The 26,738-nt window shown below is 40.3% G+C and overlaps 1 protein-coding gene across 2 annotated transcripts in view; it reads right to left on the minus strand.

The window, feature by feature from the left end:
- Window positions 1–25,466, minus strand: part of SMCHD1 (structural maintenance of chromosomes flexible hinge domain containing 1) — an 82,547-nt gene extending 57,081 nt beyond the window's left edge. Inside the window, exons 1-8 of one of the 2 annotated variants that reach the window (XM_065053255.1) lie at window positions 25,060–25,466; window positions 14,890–14,965; window positions 13,201–13,362; window positions 6,502–6,584; window positions 6,257–6,387; window positions 3,836–3,950; window positions 3,562–3,681; window positions 1,786–1,952 (exon numbers count right to left, since the gene is read on the minus strand). In XM_065053255.1, the coding sequence (XP_064909327.1) occupies window positions 1,786–1,952; window positions 3,562–3,681; window positions 3,836–3,950; window positions 6,257–6,387; window positions 6,502–6,584; window positions 13,201–13,362; window positions 14,890–14,965; window positions 25,060–25,233 (1,028 nt within the window). In that variant the 5' untranslated portion in view covers window positions 25,234–25,466. The remainder of the gene's footprint in view (window positions 1–1,785; window positions 1,953–3,561; window positions 3,682–3,835; window positions 3,951–6,256; window positions 6,388–6,501; window positions 6,585–13,200; window positions 13,363–14,889; window positions 14,966–25,059) is intronic. The other variant, XM_065053254.1, reaches the window with a different exon arrangement.
- Window positions 25,467–26,738: the final 1,272 nt, after the last annotated feature.

Below are 26,738 nucleotides of genomic sequence, written 5' to 3' on the forward strand. Positions count from 1 at the left end.
TATTTCTGATATCAGCTTTGTATTGATCATCTAACAGTAACAGAAGTGTTTAACAATCACCATCCTTAAGTTATTCACAAAAAAGTAAAGATACTCCCTTTGAATAGAGGCAGCAGTTGTGGATGTGATCTGCATATTACATTTTTTTTATATATTTGTAAACATTACTTTCTAATAGCACTTGTCATCATTTAAGAAACTAAAAAAAAATCCACACCATCAGACAGATTATTTTTCTTTCATAGAGATATGAGGATTGAGAAAACTGAAAAACTTAAGCACATTTACCTTAACTTTTCAGCAAGCTACCTAATACTTCCAGCTTCAAAGACTGAGTCCTTAAACTGCAGGGCAGCGGTTCATAGAAAAATTAGATTATACAAGTCAATGGGACTGAATGCATGAAGGAAGTTAAATGCACCTTTGCTTCCAACATCTACTGCACTAAATGCACCACAAGGAAATATCTTGGGTCCCAGACAGAAGTTCCTCACGGTCTTCTTGCTCAGGATTTTAGAGCAGGCTGATATAATTGCTTAGCATTTTGTCTGCATCGCATCCAGACCTCAAAAGGTGCATTCATGGCCTTAAGACATAATTATTTGGGGAGTTTAGCTCCCCTCCCTTCATTTCAAAGCATCTGAAACAATACAAGGGCTGTGCTGTAGCCCACTAGAGCAGAAGGAGCTAGTATCATGTTACGGCAGGAGGGTATGTGGAGGTGTTTGAGGGGAAAAAGGACATTATGGCTGAAATAGTGATGCAGGATTGTGTAGCACTGGGAAGCTAAATCTGACTGGTTTTACTGTAATAGCTACTTGAATAATTCCACTTGGGTTTCATCTCAAATGGAGGCAGTTCTTTCACTTCAAGAGGTTGTTAGAATGAACTAGCAAATACCTAAGTGTGGCTGTTCACCAGAACAGCACCTAGAGGCTAATGACGGACCTATGTTATCTGACAATGCAGATGTAACCCTACATTTTCATGTTAAAAAGAGTTTCAGCCACAAGTTCTTACATGCAACAGTGAATCATATTTCATATTGTAAGGTAGTATCTAGTCTTTACATTAATCCTCTTATTAAGTATTATCTATTATTATTAGATTACAGGTAAAAAAAAAAAAAAAAAAGTATAGCTTCAAAATCAAGTTTTATGGCTTGCCAGATTTCAAAATTGGGCTATGACTTCATAGTTCAGTTCACACTGACAGAAAGATCCATCATGTTAATAGATAAGGCCACACAATTCCCAGGTACCACAGACTTCCATATCTCCAGACTCTGCAGGTCCACTGATGACACTACTACAGTACTGAGTTGACAGTATCATATATTGTTCTCCCTCTTAAACTGGGATAACGCAGCAACTTTTTTTGGTTCTGTTTTAAAAACAAAAAACAATCAAGCTGCAAATACAAAGCTAGATATCAAGGTCAGGAGCACAGCTGTGAGAAAATAAACTTTCAAGTTATAAGTAATTAGATACCAAATTATTACATTAATAACTGCTACATTTAATAGGTTATTAATAATTAGATTGGATAATTACGTATCAATTATCAAGTCACATTGAAACTAATGTTTGTAAACATATTTGTTTAGATGGGGGCTCCATTCAGTTGTACTAGTTTCTGTAAAATCTAGGCAGACTAATTGTGGCATTAACAAAGTATGTATCAACAACCTGAACAGGAATAAAGCAAATGACTAAGTACATTCATAATTATCTGACCTTGTCAGTAGTCTATTTTTAAATAAAATCTTTTAAGTCACCAACTTACGCCAGCTGCCTTGTCCAAAGATGAAAGTAGTTTTTCAAGTACTGCATATGATCTGTTTGTACACCTGTAATGACAACTGCTGTGAAACTCTCTTTATCCCTTTCTTCTAATATCAGACCATGAAGAAATCTTTCATCATCACTTGTGATGTGAGTAGAGTCAGACGGCTACAAAAAGATTAAAATAATAAGAACAGGAATGTAAACTGAATTTATGAACTCCCATCAGCTTTCAAAGGGATTAAAAAACAGAACAGGAAAATAATACAGAACACATGATGCTAAGTATCACAAAGGATTAACGCTTAAAATAAAAGGTTCCAAATTAAACTCAACAAACTGAGAATGTGACATCCCTGATCCAGTTCATTTTCAACTCACTTTCATCACAGCATTTGAAGTGTTAAGTCTAGAAATGGATTTAATAATGTTTAATGTGGCACTGTGTGATATCCATGTTCTCATAGATCAAATGGAACTATTATATTTGCAAGACAAAAGTCTTGTCTAAGAAAATGAAGCCAGAAGAAAAAATATTTGCTTTTAAATGGATAGGTTGCTTTCTACAACATAAACTGAAGTGAAAGAAATATGCTTTTGCTGTAAAAGAGAAAGGGCAAATCCTCAGTTCCAGCTGAAATACCCAGTAGTCTCACAGAAACAGAAATTCCTGATTCCAGAAAGTCCTGATCCTATTTTCTTGGATAGATGTACTTTACTCTCATGCTAAGATTTTAAGCTGCATAGAAACACAGTAATTGATGTCATGCTTCATGCCGGACCAATGGACAATCCTTTACACTTGGTGCATTCAGAAAAGAAGCTATTTTTAATAGAGATCTTTACAGCAGTAGCAAAAAATTGGTACAACTGAGAAGATATGCTTCTCCATGCTGTAGTAAAAGCAGCTTTGTGCCTTGTTTTGCAGTAAAACAGGCAAAAAGGAAACACGTTGCTGAGTCAGTGAAAGAACAGATCTTGTAGCTAACTTGAACAGTGAAATATGTTAGTCAAGGGAGTTAAGATTTACCTTCTCCAGGGAATCAAAGAGCTCCCCTTAACCAACCATCCCATCCATATAAAAGGCCAAGAATTCTGATAGAATGCACAAGATATGGGCTATAATCAAGGTCTGATTACCTTGTTGTACACAGCACCCACTTATGCTCCCATTGGCTCCATTAGCTATCTTTTTATCTCTTCGCTCAAAAATGTCCAACAAACAGTTCTATTCAGTCTTCCTCCTTCTCTTACAGCCTTTTCCTTAAGCTTTACTTCTTCATGAAAACCATCATGACTGTTCATTTTAGTTTACAACTTAATACAAATTCAGTGAAGACTTGTGAAACCACTGGGTTTTGTTGATCTGGCTGGATTTTTCTCCCATATTTTATGTTAGTTCTTCTACATACTTCTACATAAGCACAGTTTGTTTCCCTAATTTATTCCCTACTACCTCAGAGAACAAACATTTTTCTTTATGCTTCACACATAACAAAACAAATGCTGTTCTTATAAAGGTATTTTAAATTATTCTTCTTAAGCTGATATATCAAACTACATGGTATTTGTCTTTTAAGCTAAACTGAAAAAAGAATCACATAGAAATAAAGCCTTATGATATAGTGTCTTCAAGTTTCCTGCTACTTCCTTTTATACTCCAGAGTGCAAATGATTCATAAGATATCACCATATAAGAATTAAAAAAATATTACATAGTGAAAACATGTTAACCTTGGAAAGACTGTAATTAAAAAAAAGTATTCAGGCTATTTACCTTTCTGTTTCGGATGTATCCACTATATATTGCTTCTTTGTTTTTCTCCTTCTTTTCAAAATCCTCTTTAGAAAGGACAAGTTCATGAACATCCTGAGTTCCTGCAGGTTTGCTTATCATCTGTTTTTATTAAAGAAACAATATTTAAACATCAAAACAACTTTTCAAATGAACATAATAAAAAAGCTTAAAGTTGTGATTAAAAGCTAGGACAACAACAATCTGATTACATAAAAATGTTTTAAAATGAAGTTGAAAATTGACATTTACTTACTCTGGCAGAGTGTCCAACGAAGAACACTGCTTGTTTGCCTCCAACTCCAAAATATGAGATATCACTATTTAAACTACGAGGCACTGGCAAGGGGCGTACATATCCTGAATGATCACTGAGAGTAAAAGTTGCTTTAATGAATTTTCTCAAGACAAATGTCATTTAAAAAAAACCCAAACAAACGGAAAACAACCCACTCGTGATCTAAACAGCTTGTATTAAATTCTTCCTGCAGTCACTTTGTTCAAAAATCCTTCTCCTTAGAGCTGTTACAATTGCAACATTAAAATGTATGTGCCTAAAATTCTTGACATATTATTTTTAAAAGTATGATGACAGACTATTTTCCTAAGTCATCTTATAAGACAGTTCTGTAACTCCTAGCAAATCAAATCTTATTCAGTCATACTCTTGTGATTACTACTTAAAGAACGAATCCTGTCTGCAATTGCTAACCTAAAGATATATAAATCCATTCAGTTTCAGGTCAGTCTGACAAAGAAAAGAGTGACTTGCAGAACACCTAATCAGAGAGACTGACCTTGCAGCTTTAGGCATTTTGAAGCTCACACAATTAGTTGAGTCTTGCTTTAAGACAAACCTCCAGACCGTTGGATGAAGTGTCCTTTGGCTGAACACTGCTCATTATATGCTAAAAGGATTATGTAATGCAATATGCATATGTGTAACCAATTGGCTCTTTAGAGTGTGAATGCAGTGATAAGATTCTGTAGATAATGGCTGTGAATTTTCTTGCTGGCATGCCGGCTTCATTCCACAGGCTTGCGCAACTCAGTGATAAACAATATTTTGCCTCTATGTGCTACAATTTAGCTCTTTGCACACCGGGTGACAGAATGCTGTTTTTGGTACTACTACACAAGTTCAACTTTCATCCAAATAACTCTTTTGCTCATTACTATCTATGTACTTTTTTTTTTTAACTCACTGAAGTTCAGATGAAAGAGAGGAAAACATCTGACAGAAAGAATCTAACAGAAAAATAAACTATTACCCCGAAAACTTTTCTCCATTGCTAACTCTGCAACAGGGACATGGCCAATAGGTGACGACTACGCAGTAGAAGGTGAAAGGCAAATCCCTTTCCCTTTAAGCATGGCAAGATACTAACTGTGAAGCTGCTGCAAATGAAAATGGCTTAAAAAGCAAGCCTGATCTTTATGACATCATCCTTTCATAGAAATACTTTTGAGTCAAAACAACTATTAAACACAGTCTTGGAGAGACTATGTATGCAATTGGTAATTAAATTCCATGTCTTTTAAGCCAGCTTTGATGGATGAATAGTTTTACCTAGTCTAAACAAATAGTAGGACAAACATCTGTTTTTAAATCAGAGCAATCCCAAATGAAAAGAAAGTGTAGATGGGTATCCTGGTATAATTTACATCTATCTTCCCATTGAATGGTATCAACCCACGATTTGAACCTGTAGCTTAAAAATACTATACATTTCTACTACTACAAAATCCACCCACATCAATTTCAAAAAGCAGTGTATTTCTTTACAAATGACTAGATGACCCAGAATAACTTTTTATGCACTTATCTCCAGTTGTTTCACTGACATTAGTAATTTTATTTGGAGATGCTTCCAATGCAGAAAAAACCCCAACACCCTCCTCAGCTATGTTATCACTTTCTACTGCACATTACTTTTTACACTAGTTTCTCACAGGACAAATTACTTAGGACTGAGTCTGTGATCTTCATGTTCAAATTTATTGTCATAGACTTAAAGTATTTAAAAAGTTACAAAGCTCAAGAACTGTATATAACTGCTACTCTGGAACTTTCTACACTAGGGTTAAGTCTGTGGAAGATGCCTTGAGATGAGATTCAAAACTGTAAAATGAATCCATATTAAGTAGCAAAACCCACTGAAAACCTCCACATTCTTTAAATGCAAAACATTTATTTTGCCTAGCCTCCTTCAAAAAATACAGACATCTTCAGGTACAATTTGCATTACATTGTCTACAATTAAGATCAAAAATTAAAAAATAAAAAACATAAACCAAAACCCTGTGTTTGTTATTACAGTAGCATAACAGACATGCTTTGCTTAATGAACTACTAAAGGGCTTTCAGGTAACAGATGAACACACTATAAAGAAACCTCTGCAGAACATAGAGTGGCCCTAGCTATACATAGGCAACTCAAAGACAGCTTAGAAAGGTCACAAGAATAAAAAAAATGTTCTCATGGTATAATATTAGAAGAGAAGTTTTGGGTAACGAAGCTTCTCCATTTCCTACCTACAAAAAATGTATCTATTTATATGTAATCATAGAATAACAGGTTTAGCTGTGTTGGTATAGAGATATGTCTTAAAATTATATTCTGTGAAACTTTACAGACTTTGCTAATTGTTGTAAAAATGATGAAAAATTTCTAACCTCTCGAAGTCACCTTGTCTTGTAAACTTTGACAATCTATATACAGCCCAGTTGTTAAGCTGTTTAGAAGTCATTCCTCTTCCATTATCGATCACAGCAACAGCTGGTTTTCCTTGGGACTCATCAAATAACTGTTTGGGGGGAAAAAAATAAAAAACAAGGAGCACCAAAAAAAAAAAAAAAAAAAAAAAAAGAAAAGATAATGCAAACTACACCTGAAAAAAAGTAGAATATTTCTATCTTACCAATTTTATCTGTATGCTCCGAATACCAGTATTTCGGGATGTAGCTGACAGAGAATTGTCAATCAACTCAGCAAGGGCAAATGCTAAAGAGAATGAAGAAAAATAACCCTATTAAAATCTCATTCTCAAAAGACGGCATTCAGAAAACAAACACACGCTCACGGTAGTTTATTCTGAGCAATTACAATAACACATTCCCTAAACACAGACAAGAGCTAAGCACTGTTAGAACCATCAAAAGTGTATAACTTCTTGATTTTTTTTTTTTTAATCTTTTGTATGTATATTTTATGATTTATTTAATCACTAAATCTCTCATATCTCTGTTGAAAGTAAGAACACAACTACTGGATGTACCTAGGAGCAGTGATGAACTAACAAACTCCTTACCACAAAACAAACTTGTTCTTTTCCATGGTTAGGAATGAATGTATGGGATTCATATGAAAGTCCAAAGTACGTAAAAAATTGACTTTGACTTGTTAAAATATTGAAGAAAGAATAAACTCATTTAAAAAAACTCAATGGAAATGTTGTGTAACTTCCAAAAGAGAAAGTGATTTGTTTACAAAAAGAACACAAAAGTGTAAAAATGGTTGAAGAATTTAGTCAATGGTAAATAAAAACAAAATTCTGTCAGATATGTGGCAATACACAGCAGAAATAGTTAGCCAAACTACTTGCCCAAGTCTGTTGTTTCTAAACATTAACACTTGAAGTCCTTGTCTAACTAAAGTTAGGACTATCTAACTTGAGTAAAAAAATTGCATTTAATTTAGGACAAGAGCATCAATCTGAAAAAAATCTATCAAGTTCAGATTAATTCACTCTGATTGATCATCCCTAACGAACAGACATTTTATTCATTCTCTCTGATAAGCAATTTTTATTCCCTACAATTTGCAAGGTTATTCAAAATGCCACAGTGCTAATTACACTGGACATACACTTCAGACGTGAAAAATCAATCCCTTGAGTATTAGTATAACACCACTGAAGCATATGGCATTTTCCCTCAAGTTGTTTCTGAAGTATAAAACCAGTTCTCAGTTTCTTTGCAACTTTCTTTACTGCAGGAGTTGAGCATCAGTTATGTGATCCATACTTACTATTACATATCAAAGAACCATGGCCCTTCATCAACATAGGAAACTGATTAGGCAATGCCCTTAGAGATGTTGTAAGGAGCTTCAGCTGCAGTACACTCACACACACTCAAAATTACTATTTGCTTTAACAGTCAATTCTTGTACATAATAAAAGTAGATGGATGGCTTAGTATAGCTGTTTTATAAATATTAAATACTGGTGTGTTGCAGAATTTCACAATGACTTCATTAGGGTCTCAAAGACTGTCATCTGTTGCAGAGTACAGACAAGATCAAGAATTGAGTTAAAAGCATATGAAAAGTTTCTCACAAATACCTGAAGCTAGTTCAGTCTCTTTTAGAGAGAATGATGATTTAAAGCACCCTAACCCTTTAGTAAGAACAAGACAGAAGAAAATGAGGAAAAAAAGTTTACTTTTCCCTTAGTAGTAGTAATATTTGCTTTACTACTAAAGAAAAAAAAAAAAATCAATGGACTTCAAAAAGACAACATTGAGACCCCATATTTAAATCACTTCTCTGACTCATGAATAACTATCTTCAGGCTTTTGGGCAAAAGTATGCAGGGAGACAAAATAGCAAATGGACGTTGATGATACTGCCAGATGAACCCAACCAAAAGTTCAAAAGGTTTTTAAATTAGAGCAAGCTGTCAAGAAACTTCGATATCTAGGCCAACAGACATTGACAGGCATGATCAAAGTCTTCTCCTCTCCTGTGGATATACTTTCTTCCTGTTTCAATACTTCTGGAACACAAATCACAGAATGGTTGGGGTTGGAAGGGGTCTCTGGAGATCATCTATCCCAATCCACCTGCTAATGCAGATTCACCCAGAGCAGATCACACAGGAATGTGTCCAGGTGGGTCTTGAATGTCTCAAGAGAAAGTGACTCCACAACCTCTCTGGGCAGCCTGTTCCAGTGCTCTGGCACCCTCAAAGTAAAGAAGTTTCTCCTCATATTCAGATGGAACCTTCTATGCTTCAGTCCGTGTTTATTGCCCCTCATCCTATTGTTGGGCACCACTGAAAAGAATCTGGTCCCCATCCTTGAGATATTTATAAACACTGATGAGATACCCCCTCAGCCTCCTCTTCTCCAGGCTGAACAGACCTAGCTCTCTCAGTCTCTCTTCAAAAGAAAGGTGCTCTAGGCCCCTAATCATCTTCATAGCCCACAGGTGGACTCCCTCCAGTAATTCCTTGTCTTCCTTAAACTGGAGAGCCCAGAACTGGATGCAATTCTCCAGATGCGGCCTCACCAGGTCAGAGTACAGGGGAAGGAGACCCTCCCTTGACTTGTTCGTCACACTTCTTCTTAACGCACCCCGATACTGTTGGTCGTCTTGGCCATAGGGGCACACTATTGACTCATGGTCAACCTCCTGTCAAACAGAATTCGCAAGTCCTTCTCTACAATGCTGCTTTCCAGCAGGTCCGCCCCTAACCCTAACCTGTGCTGGTACCTGGAGTTATTCCTCCCCAGGTGCAGGAACCTACACTTGCCCTTGTTGAACTTCATGAGGTTCTTCTCTGCCCACTCCTCCAGCCCGTCCAGGTCTCTCTGAATGGCAGTACAGCCTTTTGGTGCGTCAGCCCTTCCACCCAGTTTGGTATCGTCAGCAAACTTGCTGAGGGTGCACTGAGTCTCTTCATCCAGGTCATTGATGAACAGGCTGAACAGAACTGGACCTGACACTGACCCCTGGGGAACCCCACTAACTACAGGCCTCCAACCAGACTCTGCACCATTGATCACAACCCTCTGAGTTCTGCCATCCAACCAGTTCATGATCCATCTCACTGTGCATTCATCTAGCCCACACTTCTTCAGCTTGCCTATGAGGAGGTTGTAAGAGATGGTGTCAAAAGACTTGCTGAAGTCAAGGTAGACAATGTCCATTGCTCCTCCCTTGTCTACCCAGCCAGTATAACATCATAGAAGGCTATCACGTTGGTCAAACATGACTTCCCTCTGGCGAACCTGTGCTGCCTACCCCTGATAACCTTCTTTTCCTCCACTTGCTTGGAGATGACGTCGAGAATGAGCTGTTCTATCACTTTTCCAGGGATGGATGTGAGGCTGACTGCCCTGTAGCTTCCTGGGTCATTCTTCTTGCCCTTTTTGAAGGCTGGAGTGATGCTGGCTTTCTTCCAGTCCTCAGGCACCTCTCCTGTTCTCCAAGACCTTTCAAAGATGACGGAGAGTGGCTTTGCAATAAACATCTGCCAACCCTCTCAGCACTCATGGGTGCATCCCATCAGGGCCCATGGATTTGTGGATGTCCAGTTTCTACAGACAATCTCTAACCTGTTCTTCCACAAACAAGGGAAAGTCTTCCTTTTGCCCAACTTTCTCTTCTGTTTCTAGGGTCTGGAAAACCTGAAGGGCCAGTCTTAGCAGTAAAGCCAGAAGCAAAGAAGGCATTCAGTAACTGTGCCTTCTCTGTATCATCTGTCACCAGGGCACCCTCCTCATTCAACAGCAGACCTACATTTTCCCTAATCTTCCTCCTGTTGCTGATATACTTGAAGAAGCCCTTCTTGTTGTCTTTGACCGCCTTGGCCATATTTGCTTCCAAATGAAGCCTGGCCTTCCTCACTGCATCCCTGCATACTCTAACAGCCTCCTTGTATTCCTCCCAGGTGGTCTGTGCCTTTTTCCATGTTTCATAAACATCTTTCTTCCACCTGAGTTTTGACGTATTTATTCATCCATGCTGGCCTCTTACTCCCTTTACTTGATTTCTTCCTCATAGGGATGTATCAGTCTTGGGCTTGGAGGAAGTGATACTTGAATATTAGCCATCTCTTTTGGACCCTCCCTACCTTCTAGAGACCCGTCCCATGGGATTCTTCCAAGCAGGACCTTGAAGAGGCCAAAGTTCACCCTGCTGAAGTCCATGGTTTTAGTCCTACTTATTTTCCTGCTTCCTTCATGCAGGATCCCAAACTCTACCATCTCATGGTCACTGCAGCTGAGGCTGCCCCCAATCATGACATCTCCAACCAGTTCTTCTTGGTTTGTTAGGACAAATTCCAGCAACAAGACTCTCCTACAGCCCAGGCTACCACCAACGTTGACCTTTCCAATAAGTTCCTCTGCATTGGTGAACAACAGGTCCACTAACGCATCTCCTCTGCTTAAGCTTTCTATAACCCAGATTAGGAAGTTATCAATGCACTCCAAGTGTCTTCTAGACTGCCTGCAGCTCGCTTTGCCAGTTTTTCAGTGGGTGTCAGGGTGATTGAAGTCCCCTAGCAAGATCAGGGCCTGCAAGTGTGATGCTTCCTGTAGCTGAAGTAAGAACATTTCATCAACATCCTCCTTGTAGTAGTTTAACCTTGGCTGGTAACTAGAACCATGTGCCACTCACTCGCCCCTCCTTCCATGCCAGTGGGATGGGGAGGAGAATTGGGAAACAAAAAGCAAAATGCATGGGTTGGGATAAAAACAGTTTAAAAGAACAGCAAAAGGGAAAAGATAAACAATAACAATGAAAGAATATACAAAGTGAGAGATACACAATGCAATCGCTCACCACACAGCAACACCAGTGTACAGCCTGCTCCCAAGTAGCAATCCCCTGGCAGGAATCACAAACACTGCTCCCATGCCACTGCTTCTAAAGAGCAAATACCCAAACCACACTTGGCACTCAAAAGACAATCACACTAGTGCCCCAGAGAGCAGCAACATCCCTGAGCAGCAAGTGCCCTAAAGCAGTGAGGGTTCCTCCCCATGGCCAGCTCTCCAGTTTTATATAGAGCATGACCTTCTATAGTATCTAATATCTCTTTGGCTAGTTTGGGTCAGCTGTCCTGGCTGTGTCCTCTTCCAGCCTCCTGTGAAAATTAACCCTATCCCAGCCAACCCAGCACACTCCCCTTGATCAGGTAGCCTGTATTAAACATGAACCACGACGTCTCCTTTCTTGGCTTGGTCTCCAGTTTTCACAAATAAGGTCTTGACCTGTACACTGCTGTTTTTCAAAGACAGTTCTGTGCAGCTATTCCATTTTTTTTTATGTAGAGGGCACACCCTGCACCCCCTTCCTTGCCTGTCCATCCTGAACAGTTTATAGCTATCAATTGCAGCACCCCAACCCCTTAGTTTCTTAAAGTGTTATTCACTAACTCAGCCATTCTGCCAGCAATGCTTTATGATCTATCCCAGCATGCAAAGTAGGGTCAATAGGTGAAAAAAATGGTAACTAGTTCAACATATACAAAAAGAGATGACACTTTACATGACATGCAATTAAGCTTGAGGCTCAATACCACAAAATATTGTGAACGCTAAAGATATTGAGGTATTCTTTGAACCACACAAGTTCATGGAAAAGAACAGCCCACAGACAGGAACTCCAAAGTCCTCAAATTGCTTTTGTTGCATCTCTACATGACCTTTCTGTTCTCCTGGTATTTCTCAGGTTCTGATACTGACTGCTGGTAGGAACAAAACATGGATCTAGACAGAATGCTTTGCATGGTCTAATACAGCAGTTCCTGTGCACAGAGATACACATACCACTGACCAGACTACAGGGTGTTTCAAAAAGATGGACCCAACATGTTACAATTACAGAAAAATTTACAAATTAATTATCAAGTTTTAGTAACTCTTTTATAAATGCTCTTTGTTCCATCTACCTGCTGTATGGGCTGTAAGAGTTTCATTCATAGGTGGTTTGTGGCTGCAGAAGTATAGTGACTTCAACTCGGGTCTATCTTTTTGAAACAACCTGTATTAGTACACTTTAAGCACAGAACCCCTGAACCAAAACAAGTGTCTTTGGCAGGATGAAAAACAAATGAAGTGCAGAAAGAGGGAGGGGCCAAAAGGAGAATGGTACTTAAAAATATAGTTGCTATTTATAGATGTTGAGACTGTTTTGAAACAGAAATCACTGTGGGAATGGTATAATGCTTGAGTCTGGATGTTTGCATCTTCTCCTGTAGAATTTTGAGCCTGCTGTACCTAATATGTACATACTTAAAAAGTAATCACAGGCACAGACGTAATTTTCAGAGAAGCCATAAACAGAAATTATTTTTTTTTTTTTAATAAAAGAATATGAAATGCTGGTTACATATTTAATATAGCAGTCAGATAAAAACTAAAGCAGCATCTTTTAAAATAAATACTTGTTCTTGTTGGTAAGTTAAGCCCTGTAGAACCACAGATGAGACAGCAGACAAAATTTTATGGCAGCTCATACAGAAACTGTTCACCAGGTTAAAACACAAAGTCTGTTTTAAGTACAGGAGACAATAACCTGGTAGCACAAATGCTGACCTATCTGGATGACACTGGCAAGATTATTATTAAGACTGAAATCATTTTACTTCTAAAATATTCAAACTTCTTAAAGAAGTATTTGAGCAGGTACCTCTGTAAATCTGGATTCTTACACAGCCATTTTGAGTCATTTTCAAAAGAAAAAATATATAAAGAAACTGTAAAAGAAAAATTAACTATGTAAGACTGTACTTTTTCACCAGCTCTAACTAAAAGCTAAATTGCTCATAACCACATTATATCCATATAAATATCTTTTACACAAGATTATTTTGTTAAGTACTTACGCAATGGATTTTGCCCTTCGCTGGCATAGTACTCGTACATGCCACTTTTAACAAGTGTATCATAGTGGGGCAGGAAATCAATTCGCTCCTTGGTTGCCGAAAGCAGTGTTTGATCCACTGACTGTAGCAGATATAAAGTAACTCCATCTTGAACAAGTTCGCCTGCAATGAAGATGAAATACACAGTATACCGAAGAGCATTCACTGCACCAGTCAACTTTTGCTCTCAAAACACAGAATCACAGAACGATAGGGATTGGAAGAGACCTCCAAAGATCATCTAGTCCAATTCCCCTGCTGGATCAGGAACACCTAGATGAGGTTACACGGGAAGGCATCCAGGCAGGTTTTGAATGTCTCTAGAGAAGGAGACTCCACAACCTCCCTGGGCAGCCTGTTCCAGTGCTCTGTCACGCTCACTGAGAAGAAGTTTCTTCTCATATTTAAGTGAAAACTCCTGTGTTCCAGTTTGTATACATTGCCCCTTGTCCTATCTCTGTTATCACAAAGAAGAGCCTGGCTCCATCCTCGTGGCACTCACCCTTTACATATCTATAAACATTAACGAGGTCACCCCTCAAGTCTTCTCTTCTCCAAGCTAAAGAGACCCAGCTCCCTCAGCCTTTCCTCATAAGGGAGATGCTCCACTCCCTTCATCATCTTCATTGCCCTGTGCTGGATTCTCTCCAGCAGTTCCCTGTCCTTCTTGAACTGACGGGCACAGAACTGGACACAATATTCCAGATGGGGTCTCACCAGGGCGGAGTAGAGGGGAAGGAAAACCTCTCTCGACCTACTAACCACCCCCCTTCTAATACACCCCAGGATGCCACTGGCCTTCCTGGCCACAAGGGCACAGTGCTGGCTCACGGTCACCCTGTTGTCCACCAGGACCCCCAGGTCCCTTTCCCCTACACTGCTCTCTAACAGGTTGTTCCCCAATTTATACTGGAACCTGGGGTTGTTCCTACCCAGATGCAAGACTCTACACTTGCCCTTGTTATATTTCATTAAATGTCTCCCCGCCCAACTCTCCAGCCTGTCCAGGTCTCGCTGGACGGCAGCACAGCCTTCTGGTGTGTCAGCCACTCCTCCCAGTCTTGTGTCATCAGCAAACTTGCTGATAGTACACTCTATTCTCTCATCCAAGTCATTGATGAATATACTGAATAGTACTGGTCCCAGTACTGACCCTTGAGGCACTCCACTAGATACTGGCCTCCAACTGGACTCCGCCCCACTGATCGCAACTCTCTGGCTTCTTTTCTTCAGCCAGTTCCCAGTCCACCTCACTAGTACAGGTTTAGCATCAGGTAATCTCTGTATTTTCTTAGGTGTTGACTACTCAGCCTCCTAGCAACAATATTTATTTTAAAATATTTTCATGTTTCCAAGCTTAATAATGCAAGTTTTCTCAGGTGACAGCTATTTGCACGCCATTTTTTCCTATCATTTACAGAATTTGTGAAGGAAGGTAAAAAATTACTTTGTGTAATTGTCATCATGCTAATGAGTAGTTGCTAAAAACTTATTTGTGAAAGTCAATTTTGTAACAATTCTTGCCAAACTATGATAAGATTTTCACTTGCAGTGAATTATTCCATGTCATAGAACATAAACATTCATCATGCAATTTTTACAATCAATATAAGAAATAGCCGTATTTATTCCACCATCTAAGGTACTTACTGAAGTTGTCTTCCGTAATTTCCTTCCTGTTTGTTGTGGTGATAACAAAGTTTTCATCAGTATTTATGCCAAATGCCTACAAAAATTGGAGGTTATTCAGTTATGATAATGAAGTACTCCACAAAGTATTCAGATAAATGAAAAAACAACAGTGGTCTTTCCATTCACTTTGCCACAAGCTACTGAGAAGTGACCAAATATTTTTCCCATATGAACTCAGAAGTAGAACACAATTTAATTCCAGAACTTAACTTCATTTGCTTCCTCAACTTAGCCAAACTGTCCATAAGATAATAGTTTGTTTTTTTTTTTTACCTGCTTAAAATATGTTTCAGGGAGCAACATAAATTTTAGGGAGGAGGAACTGTCATATATAATCACCTTGAGGGCTGAAGAACGAGACTGAACAGCACTACTTCAGACTGCACAACTACAACAGCAATAGTCATGATCTAGAGTGTGTCCTCTATTTAACTGCACCATTTTGAGAGTTCTTAAAGTTGGATACACATTAAAGTCTTTGTTCTTCAATTATATCATACATTAAAAAACCAAACAACAAAAAAAAACCAAAAAAGAAACAAAAAAAACACACAAAAAAACACAAAAAAACACCAAAAACAAAAACAAAAACAAAAAACCCCCACAAACAAATAAACAAAAAAACACGTTTTCTTAAAGAAAATTCTTTGCCATTAAAACACTGAAGTATATTCTTCTGAACCTAAACAATTTTCACTGCTTTGCTGCCTACAACTTGAATATGTTTCTGTAGCTTTGGACTTTTTATCCTGCTTTCTACATACATTTAAATGCCTCTATATATGCCCTGATTTTTGCACCCTGATTTATAACACTAATCTTTTTCTCAAAATATTAAACTAAATATTTCTATTTTCTCCTGCCATTCCATGTCTTTGAAATTCAAGAAGTCAGCTCTGGTTTTGTTTAACTCCATCGACCCCTTCAGTCCTGTGGTCACGACTCCAACAGGTGCTTTCTGTGGTTTTAGTCAGATTCTTCCTTGAAGCTCTTGCACTCCCTGTAGTAGCTTGCCCTCATTATTTCCCATACCTTTATTTCCATCCCTAGTACTCAGACTCACAGAAATATTTTTTAAATGCTGCTTAAGATTTCATTAGAAGTCTGCTTTACATGTCTCAGTTTCCATCTCCCTGGTTGCAGCTTTGTTAAAGATACAATTAGTGTCCACCAGCAAAATCAGCAAAACTGTCAAATTTCTCATAGCACTTGGTGCAAGTGAAACAAATAGAGATCACATGAAAAGCCTGATGTTCAGACTTAGGAGTCTGGAGTAATTATTACTTTTTAACTCTTATATGTTCATATCACTTCAACTTAACCTCTCACATTACACAAGTTTCCACATGGCAAACCTGTGCAGGAAAAAGAAAAAAAATTGCTCAGAGCAAGTAAAATAAGCAATAAAAATACGGCTACTATAAAATTAACATCCTACTGTGCCATTTGAGGTTAACTGTTAATATAGAATAACTGAACTGGAGAGTTTTACATTTGAAAGCACAGATAAGCATCTTTTCCCTCCAGGTGTAATTACAGCTTCACTGTTTTCTCTACCTCCCAAAAGCTCTTCTATTTCCAAAATCTTATGATGAGTGCAGTATTTACTTCAAGGCAGCAAGAAGTTAGGAGGAAGTAGTGCATGCACAAGACAGTAGCCTGCTAACAGAGGAGGGGGAGCCTCCTACTTCTGGTTCTCTCCCTTGTACCACGGGTGAGCCTCAACTAAGCTGACTACAACGGCCTCGCAGGCAGAGCTAGACCTGTATTTCCTGAGTGAGCCCAGTGTTTCTGTATCTACTTGGCAACAGGTCCTTTCTGTTTCATTCCAAATAACTGTCATTTCAAGATAAGCTACTAGGCAGGTTCATGGACCAAACTTGGCAGTCCCCACTGCAGATAACCTGCTTTTCTTGTCTATGCAGGAATTTAAGAGGCTGCAACCTTTGTAAACTTTGGCCACCTTAGGAAATATCTCAGTTTGAAAGCTTCAATCGTATATAAGAGCTATTTGTTTTACTTCCTCCTTCCCTCTGTCCTACACTCCAAGTTATCTCGGCCCCTGTCTCTTCCTGCTATGCCAGGTAGTGGTGAGGTGACTGCACAGTTGTCCAATTATGTGGATGTGGTCTCCAGGAAGATGAGTTTGTCAATCCCTGAATAAAAGTGAACCTACTGGGCAATTTACTTGAACAGCTGATGATAGTTTATCAGAATCTAATGAAACATGTTTGGGCAAATGTTTCATTTCTCACTAAGATTCTCGCGTGTAAGAGACATCATTTGTTGACTCAATACACAAGTTCAGGTTTCACTGCTGAGGCCCAGTCAGCCTAGCATCGTGCCCTTTTTCAAATAAGCACCCAATTCTTGACTTCAGAAGATTCACATGACAACGTAACAGCACATTCAGATCACAAATTTGTTTGTTATTTTCATGATGTGTTTTTTTATTTAATCAAAATCTTGAAGAGTACAGTAGAATCACTATACTCAGCAATACCTTTGCATATTCACAGTGAAAGTACATTTAGAAGTTATTGTGTAAAAACAGCTAGGTAGAAAGCTTTTTTTTTTTTGATACAAAAGAAAAGACTTTTGGGAAAAGACAAAGACAAGCTCCAAATTAATCCACAATGTAGGAGAAAAAAAAAATAATTGTCTGTTCTCTAAAAAGCGAGGTAGATATGTGAAAAGACAAGTAATTCTAAACTATTGGTAACATACAATCACTGCATGCAAAACTCAAAATGTTACGAACAGTCATATGCACATGAAGGAGAAAAATGTCACCTAAGAAGTACAGAAAATTATATCAATGAACTAAATTTTGAATAGTCTGAGAAAACAACCACAGCTGTTCACAAAGAGCCATTTAAATTGTTTGCTAAGGCACACTTGGAGGTGTACTGAGTGTCCACTGCAGGGTTTTGATGCCAGAGGGCTCTAGGTGTGACCAGTGCAAGAGGAGGCCATGAACTGCCCTGAGCAAGTCACAGCCAGTCCCAGATGGCTCTCAAACTGAGGGAAACCACCCACTGCAAGCCAGAATTTCAACAAGGATACATGGTGCTCCTTCTCAAACATATTGAGGAAGAAATATAGGAGACAAACAAGAAGCAACAAAGGGGATGAATCAGAGGAGACATTGCTGGGAACAGCACAAGAAACACATTAGAAGTGTGGTGCTTCATGCCAGAGCAGGGATGGCCCCAAAGGTGCTGAGGCCCATGGTGGACCCATGTCAGGGCAGGGAACTTCCTCTCTCTGTCCTCATACTCCCATGGGGCCGCGGCCTGTGGACAACCCATCAGAGCAGAAGAAAATCAGTAAAGAGCATATACGAGGAACAGCAGCACAGGGAAACCCTGCACAGGACCCTGACCTCTTGCACTACGTGTTGCCTCACCAAAGAAATTGAGACTAACCAAGTGTTGCACATGGGGACAAGGGAAGCTCACACTAGGAATGGGGGAAGTGTATGACAGAAGATGAGCTTGGGTGGAAAGCTATTTCCATAAGTCTTTGTTTAATTGCTACCCCAATCAATAATCAAAAGTTTTAGCTAACTGACAGTAAGTTAAAATAAGGAAAATTCCCGAGTCTGTTTTGCCCACAGCAGGACATTAGTCATGATAACTCATGATAGCCAAAAGCTCTCTTTGTTCAAACAAAATAAATGCATTCTTTATAAACTAGAGGCTCAGTCTGGAGCACTGCCTATGTTTCGTGACGAATAAATAAAGCTAATAGCTCTCAATTTATTGGTGGAGGTTTATGACACGAGATTAATATAATGCGAAGAGCCTAAAACAGCCAAATGAATGCCAGATGTCCAAGATGCTTTCAGTAGTGCAGCCTGCAGGTGCAATATATGAAAGCGTGAAGGAATTGTGATTTCTCTAACCCTTAAACCTGCATGAAGAAGCAAGGTTCAATTTATATACTTGCTTCAGTCATGCTTTTTTCTTTGTAAACTAAAAAAAAAAAAAAGGTCAGAACAAAAAACACAAACCCACAAATCACAGACAACTTCTCAGCAGATGAGAATTCTTCAAATAGGCCTCAGTTTCTTTCCTCTGTTACATACTCACACACAAGCACCAAAGCAAATTTTGCCACTATTTGATCTGAACATGCACTACGAGGTTTACCTGGCTACTAAGCCAACTGTAACACTTAAAAGTCAACATATATTTCACCTCTAGATTTACTATCTGCCTTGGAAAAGGTGTTCAACAATGACATGTTCAGTTTTGTGTGTATACCACAGCTTGCAATAACCTGGACAGGCCTGAAGTGGTGAAAAAGAAATAACACACTGCTTCCAGTGGTCCTCCAGGCTATTACCATGAAATAGTAATTGCTGGTGGTGATTTTTCAAACTACAGAAATGGAACAGTCTCACACATGACAGACATAAAACAGTGAAATCAAAACAACAGTATCTTTAGAGAAGATGTTCAATCCCTTGCAACCCACACTATTCCAACATAAACAATTGTTTCTTACAGTCAGCAACTTCCATACCTTTAAAGTGTTCTGTCTCCTACTACAGTAACTATTCCCAGCAGGCAGACGTATAAGAATGATGTGAAGAACTGGCCACAGAGCTTGGCAATGTAGCCAAAGGCCAACAGAGACACACAGCCACCTTCCACAGAGTGGTACCTAGCTCAGAAATTATTTTGTTGGTAAAACAACTGTACTACCGATGTGAAACTCTTAAAGGGAACCTGAAATGTATCAGCTAATTGTAAAAGAAATCTGGAAATGGCATTTTCAGTGCCCTCCTATAGAGCTACTAATTTTCACAAAATGTATTTACACATCTCAGCTACCTAACATGGTAAAAGAAATACACATTTACTTTGAATATTTTACACTGATCCAGCAGCTTCATCATGGGGACTTGTTTAGGAACCTAAAAAATGATCCTAAATGCCACATCCAGACTTTGAGAGCCCTGTAGCCTTCTGTAACTTTGCATGTGATTAACTGAATATTCCATGCTATTTGCCAATTTATCACCTGAAAGATACACATTTACCATTTAGCTATCCTGCTTTATTTTATACAGTAAAATTAATTATCAGTCCAAACTGAGAAAAATCTATTAAATCAAAAAATGGATGAAACTACAAAACACGTTTAAGGAAATGCATTTTTTTTCTCAAATCACAGATTTTCAAATCAATAACTGTCTTTCAGTAGTGCTTACAGATATTGAGATATTTGTGTCATCTTTCAGTTATACATACAACAACATATTAAGGCCATTAATACAAATTAAAAATGCAGAAAGTAAGATATAAACAGATTAAGTGGAGAAAAAAGCCTTGCTGAAAATAATTGAGAATAAATGTATGTAACTCATAAGAGTGCTAATCAGATTAACTAAATCCATTGTTGGGTCAGCTGGTCACAACATGATGACAACTTGCTGATGACCTGGGAGCAATGATCTGGTACTGAGTGCTCATGGTAGCAGAGCAGGTGTTGTAACAACTATCTTTAATCATAATCTGAATGAGTTTGCCTAATGTCAGAACACAAACATACATAATCTTTGGACACCAACAGAAAGGAGATCCAAAAGTTTCTAGAAAAGCATTTGCATTGAAAAAAAGAGTCAGCTATTATTTCTAAGCATTTCTCAGAGCTCAAAGCAAAGAGTTGTATATTACAGAAATACAGGAACACCAAGTAGTCCATATCTTCTGGGCAGATTGTCACTAGAGACAACATACAGACAAAAAACAGCAGTGAACACCAGTGTTCTGAAACATTTTCCAGCCATTCTTTATTGACACAGTCACCTCCATCTAAAGAACAAATTACAGAAGACAACATTTGCAGAACTTCGAGTGCATTGTCCTCTGTCCTACTTAAAAGTTTCACTACCTTCAGAAGTTCAATTGTTACATTCTAAATATTTACAAAAATATATCAATCTATCAATGAAAGGTGTTAAAAAGTGAACAGATGGTTCAACAGAAACTCTAAGAACATCACTACCTATCACAAGATCCAGTAACAGAAGTTTTTATGCAGTATCTTAATATTATAATTTTTTTTTGGAAAAACAGAGAGAAAAAGAAGAGAGAAACTGCATTACAGAAGCTCTCTACTGAAGCCACATACATAAATCTATGAAATCTTGTCCAGAACACTAAGTTAACCCAGATATGTTTTCAAGATTTGCAAGACTTAACAAGTGGAAAGAAGCTGGGGACCCTAGAATTTATGCAAAGAGTATGCTGTCATTACTAGAACTTTTTTCAGAGTCTGGACAAATACAGGAACTTTCACCAGACCATCACAAGCCATTGTGCCTAAAAGCACAATCACAAATATTAATGAGTGAAGGTATCAGCCAAAATTTTGACATCAACTCCATACAGCTTCTACGTTTGTATGGCGACATAACAGCATGACTTACTTAAGTAACAAGAATTTGGATACCACTTGTCGAAAGTAAAAAAAAGAACACTTAGTCACATCTAAGAAGTTGCGCCTGGATAACGAATGCTAAAGGAACACAGTTACTTTGAATCTGACCATATTACCAGCACTGAAATTTGAGCATGAACTTAAAAACCACACGGCCTTCCAAATCACTCAACACTTAGTAAGGTAGTACCTAAGTGCACAAAGATACACAAACTGCATCCTTCTTCCCACTAAAATGTCAGTAACAAAGATGCAAACACAAGCATTTCAGTGAACCGAACCCTGAAACACAATATGACAGTTTTGGAAAAAAGCTTACAATATTGCTGCCTCTTATACACACCTCACAGTATCTCAATCTTACAGTATCTCCTTACAGTATCTCCAACGGTTAATTTTCAAAATTAAGGAAAAACTTGTTTTGTGTATGTATGGCATGTTCAAAATATATGTATTTTTAGCTTCTGATTATACAAAATCTTGAAAAGTAAATGAACATAGGTTTTATAATACAAAAATATAATTATTACAAGATGACAAACAGAGAGAACATGAATCAGCTCCTAAATCAACATCTCGGTGGCTGATTCTCCTGTCTAAAATCAGTTATTTTGCTACACAAAGAGGAAAATACCTTCTCCCTGCATTATGAAAAAGACACAAGTCTCAGAAGTAGCAGCCTAAGACCATGCCTCCAGGCATTTAAGTATTTTCAACTCAGAATCTTTGCATACTGCAATAAGGTTTAATTTCATTTTTACAAGACTTACATTCTCCTTTGACTCCTATATATCCAGTTTTATCCAAAGGAATTCTCTTATGCTACAAGATAATGCTCACAGCAGAAGTAGTTCCAACAGCTTAATATTTCTGGTGCCCTTGTCAGATATTACTGCTCCCTTAGCCCAGCTGGCAGACTGGAAAATGTATGTGTATGTGCACCTTCACTGCTATAGTAGAATCATTCAGTCACATGACAAACCACTCATGAAAGTCAACTTAAAGGTGAGACTGTACTGAAGTTGAGCTACCAGAAAGGATATCCACGGAAACAACATTACTAGATATGCAGCATTTGTCTGATCATGGACTCAGATGGTCTCTAATAGCTTTAACTGAAGGAAAGCAAATACAACACTCTACCTTAGTCTGAACAATTCAAAACTTGCTTATCAGAAGAACCTTTCTTCCTGAACTTCCATCACTTCCCTGACATGTTTTCAGCACCATGAAGTGGACAAAGTCTGTCCCATCAGGTGAGCCCATCCATCACCTTTTTCCTGAAAGTAGTTAGTTGAAACTTTCAAGATGCCAGCAATTCAGCACTTAGGAGTACAACACCCAGAGAAACACAATGCTTAAATCTTCCAGAGGTGCTGAGATGTCAGAACGCTCTTCCAGAAGCCTCAGAAGAACCCATACGCTCTTGGTGTGGGAGGCATCAAACTTCCTGGACCTCAGCCTGTCCAGTTCCCACTGCACTGACATCTACTGGTCATGTCAAACCAAGTGTCTCAGCATGCTTTCAGAGTAAGATGTCCCATGTGTAAGATAATGAAAGCTCCAACATGCAAAGAGTCACCACACTGAAATCAGCTGTGACAGAGGTACCTCTGACTGAACTTGCATTCAACACATTATTGGAGAAGACCTTTCTCTAAGGGCATGATCATTTGAGGTTCTTGTTGCACAAGTTTATAAGAGTATCAGCTTTCATCCTTAAGAACCCAAAACAGCCACCAGGACTGGTGATAATGATTATGGTGTTGACATGGTAAGAAACTACACCTCAAAATTCTATTTTGACAGCCACCAAATGCAAATACACCAAATGCTATGTTGCACACCTGAGCAGCCTGCCTAATGGCAATAAAGTACCGACCCTACAATGTCAATATGTTTCTGATAAGAAAACGATGAAGCTCTTTGTAGCCAAGACCAGTCACATTTTGTGATGATGGTTTGTTTCTGTATAAGACTGCAAACACACCAAAAGCTCTGTGAATTACTGAACACTATAAGGGCGCACAGACAGAACTCACTGAAGCACGCAGCACATATAAAAAAAGACATGAAAAGACTCCCTTGCCTGTAACAAGTTGCAAACTAGTGTGAACCTCAGCCCATCAATTAATTCTAAAAGCCAGGAAAAAAGATGGTTTAATCATTAATACGCCTGCCCTGCATACTGAAAATATGAAGTGTCTTTGCAACTCATCAGCTAGGTACAGTTGAAATGGGATCCATTAAAACAACTCTTGGAAGACAAAATGTAATACTTACTTCAAGATACTCACAGAAGATAAAAACCCTACTAATGACACTCCATTAAGGATGATGTTGATTGTTAGAATGCCATGAACTCAATCCACTGTCTGACTTCTCAGAATGTTACCCTGTATAAAGTGTATTGATTTCTGCATTCCATTCAGTTACTTGTTTCTTCCAGTCTCTGGAACTTGGAGGGGCTCTGACCAGGTCAAGGGATGTGCTAACACTCCATAGACAAGTCACTGCTGAGTAGTAGCACCTCAAGTAGCAGTACAGATTCAGACCTCTAACAGAATATGTCATTTTGAACACTGAAGTAGAACTGTGTGAGGAGGAGGCAGTCGTGCGGGACAGCTACTCCTGCTGACACTCGTAACTCAAAGCTCACAACACACTAGGAAAGCAGGAAACCACTGTCTAGATGTTGGACAAACCAAGCAATTTCCTTCAAGAGTTTAATATCCTAGAGAATAAAGTGCAAATTACACTAAAAAATATAAAATATAATGTTTTATCAGACTAAATTAGTGCACAATTTACAACTGATTTTCCTGTGCATCTCACAACACAAAACATACTTGGGAAGCTAATAGGTTTATGGCATTTATTACTCCCTCAAAAAACGAAACCATGACAGAAAATGGGTGTTGCCTGCTGCTATCTCTGGTAAATGAAAGTGAACAGTCTGTACATAGAAACAAACCTCCACCCCCGAGAGAGCTGAAGACAGCATAAGCTCTCATTTTGCTTAAAGAAGGGAAAGAGAACTAGAAGTGTGAACGGGACAGGAAAGAACGAACCAGGTTAAGTATTTAAAAGGCAGCCACCACTGTGGGCTCCAGAGACAGTTCACGACAGAAAACGACTGGCACTTCTGGCCGACACGTTGGACAGCACAAATAGCACCTCTCCAACCCTCCGCTTCCCCGCACCGCACCAGGGACACCGCCCCATGCGGCCGCCTCCGTCGGTTCCCCGCGCGGGGGAGCTCCTGTGCCGCCCGCTCCGCTCCCGCCCGCCGCCAGGGGCAGCTGCTCCCGCCACAGCGCCCCGCACCGCCGGCCGCCCCGCGCGGGTGTTTTCAGCGCGGCGGGCCCAGTGCCCGGTGGAAGGGGATGCCAAGGCAGCGGGCGCGGTGTCTCCTCCACCCCCGCCCAGCCGTCCCGGCAGGAAAGTTCGGGGGCAGGGTAAGGAGGCAGCCGCGGCGGTCCGCTCCCCCCGGGGCAGACGGAGGCGGCCTCCTCGCCCCGGCTGCTCAGCGGACCCCCTCGCGCCTCCCCGCGCACGTGGGGCTGCGGCCGCGAGGCGGAACGTTGGCGGCGGTTGAGGCGCCCCCCGGCCGCGCCTGCCCCGCCGCCGCGCCCGCTCGCTCGCCTGCCTTCCCTCCCCCACCGCCCCCGGTACCTGGCAGACGGCGCTACGGAAACCGCGGTAGTTGGTGTTGCCGTAGCTGAGCACTTTCTCGTCCGGATCCGCCTGCTCCCGCCGCCGGTCGAAGAGAAACACGGTGCGGTCCCCGCTGCCGCGAGGCGTCGCCAGCGCCGGCCTGCGAGCTGCGCGGCTTCCCGCTGCTGCCATGTTGGGGAGCCGAAGAGACGGAAACCGTCCCGCAGCGATGGCGGCGGCGAGAGCGGTATCTGCTGCTCGGCTCGCGAGCTCCCCCGCCTGGCGCTGCCCCGCCTCGCGCACGGAAGCCCCGGCCGGGGAAGGAGGAGGAGCCCAGCGGGAGGCCCGGAAGCGGGGGGCGGTGGTGGCGTTGCGACGGCTGTGACGGGAGCGGTTGGAAGCGAAAGCGCGCCTTACCGCCGCGACCTCGGAACGAGTTCGCTCCTTCCCGCCGCCCGTCACTTCCACCGCCGCCCCTCCCGCTGCAGCCCCGCCCGCCGGGCGGCGGTTGTGCCGTTGGTGCTGGTACCGCCGCTGCCGCAGGAGGCGCTCGGGCGGCCCCGGCGGTGGAGCCGCGTGCTGTGCGCGGCCGCCTCGCCCGCTCCGGTGGCTGAAGCGGCCCGAGGCTGGCGAACACATCCCCGGCCCGACCCGGGCAGCGGCGCTCAGCAGCGCCTCGGCTGAGCCCGGGCGGTGGCGTCTGCGACAGTGCTGTGCCCATCGGTTGTAGCGGCGGCGGAGCGGAGGGGCTTGTCGTTGGGGGTTGGTCGGTCTGGAGGCGTGAAGTCGTAGTTCATCTGCCTTAAAATACACTGGATGATCGGGATCCATAAATTGTTGCTTATTCTTTTTAATGTTTAGTGTTTGAAACGCTTTCCTTCTTTGAAGGAAAGAGTTGATGTATTGTGTTCAGTCTTAAAAACCAAATTTCAATTACAACTTTAATAAAGTTCTTGAGGCTTTGTATGTGCAAAATCCTGATAACTTCTTCCTTGTGGTATTATAGAAGAATGGTAGGACTAGAGTAACTGCAAAACTGCAGTTGAAGTAATTCAAGAAATAAATACAGTCTTCACAGTATTTAAGGAACCAGCGAAACAGTCAGGAAGCCATCAAGATCTTTTGATTTGCCATTCATGGTAGGGTAGACTAATAGCTTTTCCTCCTGTCATAAACAACAAGGGACACAGTTGGCATACACGTACGTGAGCTTAGAAAAAGATTCAGCAGTTACAGTGTATGTGTTCAGGTTTCCAGAAAGTGCCACTCATGTTTCTTGTGGGTCTAACTTGGAGAAACTGAATGTGTTCTGAGTTCTGTGTGGTGGTGGTGTACTTGCAGTTCGTTCTTTCATGCTGCGTGTTGTTCATATGTTCTGAGGTTATGCCTAGCCTTTCATTAGTCAGTTGAGCATAGCACTTGAGAGAATTTGCTGTCATTTCTGAGAGATCTAAGATCTGATCTCTGATCTAAGAGTACATAAATGTTGTAAGTGGAAACGTTTTTATCTCTAGTCACTATTTAATTTGTGGATGACATTTTCATTGTCTTGACACAACTGCTTGTACAGATTAGGATCTAGAAGATGTACATGGCTGGACACTTTGATCTTGCACCTTAAGGCACTCTATAATGATGATCCCCCCCACTGTAAATTAATTACTTTCAAGCTTTCTTGGTACAAAATTGCAACTGGT

This window comes from Columba livia, chromosome 2, assembly GCF_036013475.1.
Source record: "Columba livia isolate bColLiv1 breed racing homer chromosome 2, bColLiv1.pat.W.v2, whole genome shotgun sequence".
In the NCBI taxonomy this organism is placed as follows: Eukaryota; Metazoa; Chordata; class Aves; order Columbiformes; family Columbidae; genus Columba; species Columba livia.